At 34.2% G+C, this 11,751-nt stretch overlaps 1 protein-coding gene across 1 annotated transcript; it reads left to right on the top strand.

Annotated features, from left to right (window-relative positions):
* Positions 1-6,943: 6,943 nt before the first annotated feature.
* Positions 6,944-10,804, top strand: LOC143233160 (uncharacterized). Its single transcript, XM_076469113.1, has 3 exons — positions 6,944-7,084; positions 8,900-9,447; positions 10,561-10,804. Exons 1-2 carry the CDS (start codon positions 7,076-7,078, stop codon positions 9,407-9,409), a joined length of 519 nt encoding a protein of 172 aa, XP_076325228.1. The 5' UTR covers positions 6,944-7,075; the 3' UTR covers positions 9,410-9,447; positions 10,561-10,804.
* The last annotated feature ends 947 nt before the right edge of the window (positions 10,805-11,751 follow it).

The raw sequence follows: 11,751 nt of genomic DNA on the forward strand, positions 1-11,751 counted from the left end.
TTAAACTTGGCGTTGCCGGTTATCTTTACCAGTTAAAGAAAGGATGTCCATGAACCCATTTAGAACCTGACTTTTTTAAGCTTGGCGTTGCCGGTTATCTTTACCAGTTAAAGAAAGGATGTCCATGAACCCATTTAGAACCTGACTTTTTAAGCTTGGCGTTGCCGGTTATCTTTACCAGTTAAAGAAAGGATGTCCATTGGCGAACCTGACGGTTATCTTTAACTTGAAAGGATGTCCATGAACCCATTTAGAACCTGACTTTTTAAGCTTGGCGTTGCCGGTTATCTTTACCAGTTAAAATATGAGTAAAGTTATAAAATATTGAAAGTTTATTCGAGTTGGCTAAAATTTAGAGTTCGATTACTGTTTTGTGCTTAAGCACAGATAAATTATTATGTAGCTTTTTTGTTTAAGCACAAAAAAAGGACAAAAGTATTATCTGATCTTAACGTCTCGTGGTCGCACTTTGTCTAAGATATTAGTGGGGTACAATGGGTATTAATTGTATTTTGTATGGCATATGGTAGACTCAATGGGTAAATTATATTTTCTACAATATAAAGTAGATAACGTGTGTCAGTAATATTAATTAATTAACTTTCTATTTTATCACTGCTTACTGTAGGCTAAGAAACTTTATAGCATATGAATGGCTATAGTTTTGGGTAATATCTGCTTACAAATTTCAGAGAGAAATAATTGTTTGAAGAGACGAAATAACTCCAATCATATCCGGCCTAGCATAGCCAGGTGATTAAGGTATTATCTTGTAATGTGAAGATCGCTGGTTCGAATCCCCATCAAACCAAAGATGCTCCCCTTTCAAACGTGGGGATGTTATAACGTATCAGTTAGTCCCACTCTGCGTTGGTAAAAGAGTAGCCAAAGAGTTGTGCTTTTTCTTCGAGTGCATAAAACAAAATTAATATCGTTGTTGGTAAACCCTAGAAAGATAACGTCACCAACAAAATATAGTTTGTCTTTTTGCTTCTTCCAACGGTAGACAGTACGTGTATTTTATTCGATATGGGGAGAACCCGGCATGGTCAGGTAGGTTAAGTGTGTGTGTGTGTTTTTCGTATAGCAAAGCCACAAAGGGCTATCTGCTCAGCCCACCGAGGGGAATCGAACCCCTTATTTTAGCGTTGTAAATTCGGAGGGTAGGTTAAGTCGTTCGGCTCGTAATCCGAGGATCGCGGGTTCGAATCCCGGTCGCACCAAACATGCTCGCCCTTTCAACCGTGGGGATATTATAATGTGACGCTCAATCCCACTATTCGTTGGTAAAAGAGTAGCCCAAGAGTTGGCAGTGGGCGGTGATGACTAGCTGCCTTCCTTCTAGTCTTACACTGCTAAATTAGGAACGACTAGTGCAGATAGCACTAGTGTAGCTTTGCGCGAAATTCAAAAATAAACAAACGAACTTCTCTATTGTTAAATATTATTAAAATGATTCTAGGAATTGTATAGAAAGTTAATAAATATTTAAAAGTCTGTAGTAGAGTTGTAGCGTACAAAAAATTCGATTATTTGAAACTGAAGAGAATTTCGTTTGATGTTTTTATTGTAAATGAAAATATTCAGCTCCGACATTGTATCTATGTGCTTACCTCTACATAGTTTTACAGTTTGAGTATGTGTCTAGTAACATGATATATTATTTATCATAAGACGAATATAGGTCTATGGAGATTTAAACTCCACTGATATTTACACAAACCTGTAAAGGTATGTAAAGTTTATTGCTTTATTAATTTTTTTTCATATAAATCACTTAATAAAATTATTTTACTGATTTCTTCAAGTGGTTTATAAATATACTTTTTGTTTTAACATCATATTACCTGAAATATCATGAACTATCGTATACATCAACAAGTTTTACTTTTATTCATTGCATAACATTTTTTAAAGCAAGCTGTGGTTACCAAATATAAATATATGTATATTTCGTAGTGTTAGACACGATATTCGTTCTTATGGATGTAAATATATTATACAGGAATGACATTTTTCATTGGTAGGAAAACACAGTCATTTTCCAGAAGCAATCGTCATATAGAAAGTTTAAAATAGATTTAAAATATAACTAATGTCCAAATATTAGTTGTAAAAATTACGAATTCCTATGTTTTCGAAACTATATCAAAAACATTAATCCTAACAAATTTATTTTAAACATTGATCCAGAATATTATAGAATTTTAAATGTTTATACATCTGCTGATATTGTTTTTCTCGTTCAGTCAATTACTTGATCGCAATTTTAACTGAATTTTTTTACGTAGACTCGAAACAAAGAAACACACTGCTGGTCAAAATCTTAAGACCAATGAACATAGAGAAAAAATATGCATTTTGCGTTATTAGACTCAACCCTTTTTCGAGTAGAGCTTCGAAAGATGAAAATAAGAAAATAAAAAATAAAAATATAAATTTTTTTAGTATTTAATAGAGAAAAATGTGAACACTATGAAATTAGCTTAAATACTAGCTGGTCAAAAGTTTAAGACCATACTAAAACGAAGCGTTAATTGGTAAACACGTAACGAAATTTAGTCATTTCTATTCAAGCATTAGCGTTGTCAACATCTCCTGTGTTACATTGGGTAAAAACATGGCAAAGGCTAAAAAGTTGTCAGAGTTTGAACGTGGCAGAATTGTCGAGCTGCAAATGCAAGGTCTCTCTCAACGTGCTATCGCTGGTGAGATTGGTCGTAGTAAAACTGCTGTTGCAAATTTCTTAAAAGACCCTGAGGGGTACGGAACGAGAATTTCAAGTGGTCGGCCCAAGAAAATTTCGCCGGCGATGAGCAGGAGGATACGACGGGTTGTGCGGTAAGACATCAGCCGATTGTCGAGCCAGATTAAGGCTCTTACGGACGCAGAATGCAGATCAAGAACTATAAGACGGCATCTACGAGAGAAAGCCTTTAAGAACCTTAAACGTCTTCAAAGGCCACGCCTCCTACCACACCACGAAACAGCTCGATTAAATTTTGCTGAGAAGCATCAAACATAAAACGTAGAAAAGTGGAAGAATGTTTTGTTCTCTGATGAGAAAAAAATTAACCTGGATGGTCCAGATGGCTTCCAATGTTACTGGCACGATAAGGATATCCCACTGGGGACATTTCCTACACGACACAGTGGAAGAGGTTCCATCATGATCTGGGGTGCTTTCTCCTTCCATGGAACAATGGAGCTTCAGGTTATACAGGGGCGTCAAACAACAACTGGCTACATTAGCATGTTGGAGAGAGCATCCTTATTGACTGAAGGCCCTCACTTGTGTGAAAATGACTGGATTTTTCAGCAGGACAACATTGCAATCCACAATGCCTGCAGGTCAAAGAATTTTTTCATGGAGAATAACGTGATTTTCTTAGACCATCCAGCGTGTTCGCCCGAACTGAATCCCATTGAAAATGTTTGGAGGTAGATGTCAAGAGAAGTTTGTAGAAATGAACGTCAATTCCAAACAGTGCATGATCTTCGTGAAGCCATCTTCACCACTTAGAATAACATTCCAGCCAGCCATCTGCAAACGCTTATATCGACCATACCAAAGCGAATATTTGTAGTTATTCGCAATAACGGCCGTGCAACTCACTACTAAGAGGTCTTGTTGGGCATTTTCTACCATATTTAGGACTTCTTTTTGGTGTGGTCTTAAACTTTTGACCAGCTAGTATTTAGGCTAATTTCATAGCCCGCATTTTCCCTATTAAATGCAAAAAAGGTTTTCTATTTTCATTTTCCCTTTTCTTATTTTCATCTTCGAAGCTCTACTCAAATAAGTGGTTGAGTCTAACAACGCAAAATGTATATTTTTTCTTTATGTTCATTGGCCTTAAGATTTTGATCAGCAGTGTATAATAGAGTTTAAAGATGACGCATTGTTTATAATAATAGGTTTTGATGAATAAATGTTTGGAAAAGGCATTAGGGAAGACCGAAATTCGACATGTAAACTGTTTCTTAGGAGGCTCAATTTGTGAAAAACGTGTTGGCACACTTGTATGTTTACTATCCGTTGAATACCTGTGTTTGCTTGCATGTTTGCTGTCTGTTAACTACCTGTGTTTGGTTGCGTGTTTACTGTCTGTTAACTACCTGTGATTGGTTGCGTGTTTACTATTCGTTGACTACCTGTGTTTGGTTGCGTGTTTACTATCCAGTTACTTCCGCACCATTATTCCTCTATTTATCTTCTATAACTTTCACTTATTTTGTGATTTCTCTGACATGATGTTATGATATAATGATCAATCCCAGTATTCGTTGGTAATAGAGTAACCCAAGAGTTGGCGGTGGATGATGATGACTAGCTGTCTTCTCCAGTCTTACACTGCTAAATTATAGACTGCTAGAAGAGATAGCCTTCGTGTAGCTTTGCACAAAATTCAAAACAAAATAGCTTTACTCATGAAGCTTTTATCTTAGAATCGTCACCCACAACATATCAAAGAAAGGTTTTGATTTTTGTAACTTGCTGCTGTTGTTGGTTATTGTTGTTTGTTTGTTTTTCACCATTTTTATTTATTTATTCATTTATTGTTTAATCATTTTTGTATCAGTTACTCCTAGTTATATTTTTATTCAGGTTTATTTGTATTTTATTTTAAAATTTTAGCTTAATATTCATTTATTTTAACCATGAAACTAATCCCATTCATCTCACAGATGGCACAGATACGAAATGTAATGTACTAAAATACTAATGTTAAAAATAAATTATTTTTGTTGTGAAGCTTTTCATATCAAAATTCTATAATAGTTTCTTGGTCCATTATTTGTTATAGCTATTCTATAAACCAAAATTACTTTAAAGCAGTGTCGTAATGATAATGTTTTTTCTGACATCAGATTACGTAATTCCGATATAAGAACAATAAAATAATTTTTAGTTTTTCGCTTTTATCCTAAATATATTAGCAACTATTTGAGCCTTCTACATACCAGTATATCTCTCATGATAAATTTTCCAAGCGTATTAAGGACCATTTGAGGCTGCATTATACCAAAGTATCTCTTATGATGTACTCTACCAAGAGTATTAAGGACTATTTGAGGCTGCATTATATCAAAGTATCTCTTATGATAAGCTCTACCAAGAGTATTAAGGACTATCTGAGGCTGCATTATACCAAAGTATCTCTTATGATGTACTCTACCAAGAGTATTAAGGACTATTTGAGGCTGCATTATATCAAAGTATCTCTTATGATAAGCTCTACCAAGAGTATTAAGGACTATCTGAGGCTGCATTATACCAAAGTATCTCTTATGATAAGCTCTACCAAGAGTATTAAGGACTATTTGAGGCTGCATTATATCAAAGTATCTCTTATGATAAGCTCTACCAAGAGTATTAAGGACTATTTGAGGCTGCATTATACCAAAGTATCTCTTATGATAAGCTCTACCAAGAGTATTAAGGACTATCTGAGGCTGCATTATACCAAAGTATCTCTTATGATAAGCTCTAACAAGAGTATTAAGGACTATCTGAGGCTGCATTATACCAAAGTATCTCTTATGATAAGCTCTAACAAGAGTATTAAGGACTATCTGAGGCTGCATTATATCAAAGTATCTCTTATGATAAGCTCTAACAAGAGTATTAAGGACTATTTGAGGCTGCATTATATCAAAGTATCTCTTATGATAAGCTCTACCAAGAGTATTAAGGACTATCTGAGGCTGCATTATACCAAAGTATCTCTTATGATAAGCTCTAACAAGAGTATTAAGGACTATCTGAGGCTGCATTATACCAAAGTATCTCTTATGATAAGCTCTAACAAGAGTATTAAGGACTATCTGAGGCTGAATGATACCAAAGTATCTCTTATGATAAGCTCTACCAAGAGTATTAAGGACTATCTGAGGCTGCATTATACCAAAGTATCTCTTATGATAAGCTCTAACAAGAGTATTAAGGACTATCTGAGGCTGCATTATACCAAAGTATCTCTTATGATAAGCTCTAACAAGAGTATTAAGGACTATCTGAGGCTGCATTATATCAAAGTATCTCTTATGATAAGCTCTACCAAGAGTATTAAGGACTATCTGAGGCTGCATTATACCAAAGTAACTTCTAGTATAAAACAGTTTTAAGCAGAATCTGAACACATTTTGAAAGTTTTGTAGTAAATCATACTGTGCTATCTTTAATTCTCATATTTACTTGGAAGAAGTTAAACAAGATTCAGAAAGTTATAAAAACACTATTTAACACAGTCATCAAGATTTGTCTTAGCGAAATACTTAAATATTATGATTTGTTGACATTACTTTACAGTCATCAAGATTGGTCTTAGCGAAATACTTAAATATTATGATTTGTTGACATTACTTTACAGTCATCAAGATTGGTCTTAGCAAAATACTTAAATATTATGATTTGTTGACATCACTTTAAAAGGAAGACTGAACGTGTGTGTGTGTATTTAAACCTCGGTTTTCGAAGTCAGTGTCTCCTTTTGAATATTCATGAGGCTTTACTAAATGAAGAACTTCCACAGTGGAAGACACACAACACTTCTATTGAATGCAACGTGTTACCAACTTAAAGTTACTTCACTATTACAGTTACTAAAATACACAAAGTGACACTTTCGCTCATCTCTTTGATTCGTTCTCTTTTTAACAAAAGCTCTCTTAAACCGAAGTCTTTCATTTCGATTGAAGAAAGTGCCCAAGTAATAAGTACATGTTGAAACACAAATGCTAACACGAGTCCTAAGTGAATGAATGACTAAGCTTTTGGATCGTAATATGAATACATATCCTGTCTTTAACTCCAGGTGACCTTCGTATTGATTTCAATGACCTAGTACAATACCTATATTTCAGCTTCACCTTGACTCTTCTGGTCTCCGTTTGTACTAGATGCTGCGTTCATTTCCTTTCCATCACCTGGCACCAACATGTAACAATGTTATGTCGTACGCGTTGGAGCAGGAAATCTCATGATATTTAAAGCAAGCGTTTACAAAGTTTCCACCAGACTTCTGAAGAAAGTATCGTAACGTAAGAATACCAGAAGATATCGCTGTGAAAAATGGTCAAAGTGAGTTTGAAAAACGACATATTTTTTTAGTCTCTTTGTCTTTTTTCAGTTATGAATATATTTATTTTCGTGATTTGTGTTTCCTCTCTTTAGGAAGTTCAGCAATTTCGATCATAAAACGATTCAGTTATTATAGGTTAATTGTTCAATTAAAACTTGTACTTTTTCTAAAACTCACACACCAGTAATACATTAAGAGACAATATTCTATCGTCAATGATACAGGAAACTAATAAAACAATATATATATATATATATATATACATAGTTATTAGTTCAGTTTAAGAACATTTTTCCTGTATTGAACGGTTAAATAACTCTGTACCTCTTTTCTACATCAGAATGAATGTTTCTGTTGCACATAAGTGAGTTAACTGATGTAAGTTACCACTAAAATAATGGTACATTATATTACATATGACCTTGTCTTAAAGTGCATAGGTCAACGAAATCATATTTCATTCCAAAATGAAAGTTTCAAGTGTGAGAATATTTCTCCAAAAGATAATATATTTATATATAACACTGTCTTATTTGTTTATCTAACAAATTCACAGGGTGTAAATATGCTTTCACCAAAATTGATGTGGTGGCTCATGAGGTCAAGTAGTTTGACTCAGGCTGAATAAAGGGATGATAGATTATAATCAGAGGGGTGTAAGAAATAATTCTTACTGTTTTCTTGACTTATTTGTTTTTAAATTTCTAGTGAAAGACTAGAAGGGAGATATCTAGTCATCACAACCCACCACCAACTTTTGGACTGCTCTTTTACCAGTGAGTAGTTGAATTGACCGTCACATTATAACGCTCCCAAGGCTGAAAGGGCGAGCATGTTTGGTGTGACATGGATTCGAACCCGCGGCCCTCAGATTACGAGTGGAGCACCCTAACCACCTGGCCATGCTGGGCCACGTGTGTAAATATATGTAGTACCCAATAACATATCAAATACATATGTGGTTTTCAAGCAGATGTATAATTATTGCTTATAAAAGAAACATTGGAGAAACAACTAAAATGTTGTCAGTGTATCTGTCTGATAACCTACAATAGGATTTTTTATTACCTATAGGATATTTTATTTTATTATTAAGTACAAACAAATGTTGTTGTTTTTTCTAGGATTTGAAACCATCATATATATCCGTAGACTTCAGTTTCATCTGACAGTTGTTTTTTAATGTACTATATTTGAGTTTATGAACAATCAAGTTTCGTTTCAACTTCTGTTCTTGAATTATTTAGCACTAAACGAAACTAACCTCTTTAATTAATTATATTTTTTAAACAATTTGTTTCATCAAAACGTTTGGTCTGTGGTTTATAGAATACTCTCGCCTTATTTTGCTGTTGAGATAACATTTTCGATTCTATACTGAGTTATTCGTCGAGTTTCAATACGAAATATTAATCATTATACACAGAACTCTAAATACACTTTCATCAAGTTAAGGAAATATCTTTCTTTTTATTTTCTGATAAGGTACTTCACATTTGTTTTTTTTTGGTTAATCACACAACGGTCAGCAAGTTACCAGTTGTTGTGTTTTAATGATATTCTATAGATTTTGACAATGCCACATTTCTCGGTTATAAAAAAAAAAAAATATGAGTAAATCTATCTGAAACGTTTAGAGTTTTACGTACATTTAGTAAAATCTAGAAACACAACTGGAAAATAGAAGGAAAGAGTCGGAAATCTTCTCTGAGCGTGCTGTATAGTTTTGATAAGGTTTATAAAATGTGACTGAATCTATCAGAGAGTTTAGATAGCGAATAATTAAAAACAAAGAGATTTTTGTTATCTTACAGATTATCGTCCTGGTCCTTTCCGTCATCTTAGTAGCAATATGCTCAGCTATACCGTATCCATTAATAGATAGATTCGGTGGCTATGATCAATACAGCGGAGGGATTGGAAGATACAGCTATGGATACCCTGGATATTTTCGTGATCGTTATGGATACGGTCTCGGTTATAGCTGTCGGTATGGTGATCAGTGTTATGGCGGCTACGGGCCAGGTTATGGTGGATACGATTACTATGGTAGATATGGCGGCTATGGTGGCTATGGAGACTACAACAGATATGGTGGTTTTGGAGACTATGACAGATATGGTGGTTTTGGAGACTATGACAGATATGGTGGCTTTGGAGACTATGACAGATATGGTGGCTTTGGAGACTATGACAGATATGGTGGTTATGGAGATTATGACAGATATGGTGGTTATGGGGGCTATGACAGATATGGTGGTTATGGTCGCTATCGTCTCGGTGGATATCGTTATGGCAGTTATTACAATCGCTATGGATACTAGTTATTTGAAACTCAAGTAAACGATGAAACTAATTTAGGGTAAGTAACTGAGTGACTCAGATGATGTAGTTACATACTTTCCTTAATCCCGTGATCTAGTTACTCAACAAGCTATATTTGTATTTCAATTCGAATTTTAATGATAAAAAGGCTTTAAAAACCACGATGAATATTTAGTGTGAATGCTAGAAACGATATTTCACACTAAGTCTTGTCGGTGAAACGAACGACATTCACAGCAAACCATGTGCATTTTACATGTAGCGCAAGTGTATAAAACCTATTCTGTCTAGTGCACAGATTGTAAAGCAAGGCCATAAACTATAAGATGGCAACAAGGAAAGACTTCATTATTATAACATAAAATCCGTATAATTATGCTCCCCCCCCCAAACTCATGGTACAGTGGTATTTCTGCGGACTCACACCATTAGAAACCGGGTTTCGATACTCGTGGTGACCAGAGCACAGATAATCCATTGTGCAGCTTTGTGCTTAATTCCAATCACTAACAAAAATTGTGCTTCCCTTATTTTGGTTCTCATGATTATACTTTAGAGGTTATTCGAAATTTTGCTAAGTTAATTTAGGTTCTAGTTATAAAAAACATTTTGAGACATTTTGTCTAAAACTTAGAAAAGTACAATCTGTGTATTTATTTATCACAAAGCTTTTTCAGAAAATAAGATTGGTTTTTAGAACAAGTACATCGTTTCGGTTACTAAATGTTGAATGTTGATTTAAATACTAAAATGTACGTTTATTATCCAGTACTCTAGTTTTACAGCAAATAATGGTCTAAAATCTAATCTTACTTACTGGAAAAGCGGGGAATCGTAATAAAATATACTTTTATCAGTAAGTAAACTCAAAACGAAATCTATGCATTTGTTAATACAAAACACAAGTAAAATATTTCAAAAACTTCCTATGAAATCCCAGACATTACCATCATTACTAAATTAACCAGAACTGAAGTATTTTATGTGAATTAACATTAAATTTTTGCAATGTTTGATAGAAATGTAAAGTAAATAGAAAAAACATTTATGATGAAATTCGATTATCCTTCAAGTTTTTCTTATGTGTTCTTTACTGTTCCAGATTGAAAATGTATTGCCACTTTAACTGTATTATATTTTCTTTTTTCAGCCTTTAAACGAACAGTTTCTGGGTAAGAAGGACTTTTCAATCATCAAACTGTGATTTAAGGATGTTTAAACCATCTAACAAATATGGAAAATGGTGTACGGCTATAAGACTTTATTTGTCGGACAAATGGAAATCATTTATCATTTTTCAAAACACTTAACAAACGTTTCACTTCATATTTACGGTGATTTATAATACTGTGTACTTCATAGTTATGAAAGTCAATAAAAATGTTCAAAATAGAGTCAATTGATAACGATTGCATTGTTTTATTATCAAAAAAGTAGTAATTCTAGAATTTCCAGTGGAGTTCATATTTTCTAAGCAATTTATGCAGTAAATTGCCTGTAATTACATCATTTTGTTGGTTAAAGGTCTTTAATAAACTGGGTTACACACACACAAACAAAATACCATAACTACTGCATGTAATACCACTAATTACTGAGAAGGTCTTCTAGGTATTGTACTTATAAAGTAAGTGATTTTACACAAATTGTTCGTACAGTATTTTCACACTAAGTGTTGTTTTAGTTTGGTTTGGTTTGTTTTGAACTTTGCGCAAAGCTACTCAAAGGCTATCTGCGCTAGTCGTCCCTAATTTAGCAGTGTAAAACTAGAGGGAAGGCAACTAGTCATCACCACCCACCGCCAACTCATGGGCTACTATCTTACCAACCAATAGTGGGATTGACGTCACATTTTAACGCTTCCACGACTGAAAGGGCGGGCATGTTTGGTGTGATGAGAATTCGAACCCGTAACCCTTAAATTACAAGTGGAGTGCCTTAACCACCCTGCCATGCCGGCCCTTGTTTTTAGTTAAGCACAAAGCCACACCAATGGGATACACGTGCTGTGCTCATCAAGGGTATCGAAAGTCGTCTTTTGGAGTTATAAGTCCACAGACTTACCACTGTGCCTCTAGATAGCTATTTAAAAATTAATTAATAATAATGTTTTAATTACAATCGTTGAAAACAAAAGATATGAAGGTTGAACTATTTATGCTAGATGCTTATTATCTTCTCAATATAATTTTTGAAAACAGTGAAGTTAGGTGTAATGTTCACCAATAACCTGTTTCTTTGTAATAAAGAACAAAGCTAAGCAAAGGGCTTGCTGTGCTCTGCCCAACACGGGTAACAAAACTCAGGTTCTAGCATTGTAAGTTTAAAGACATATCTCTGC

The sequence above is a fragment of the Tachypleus tridentatus genome, chromosome 12 (assembly GCF_004210375.1).
Source record: "Tachypleus tridentatus isolate NWPU-2018 chromosome 12, ASM421037v1, whole genome shotgun sequence".
Taxonomy (NCBI): Eukaryota; Metazoa; Arthropoda; class Merostomata; order Xiphosura; family Limulidae; genus Tachypleus; species Tachypleus tridentatus.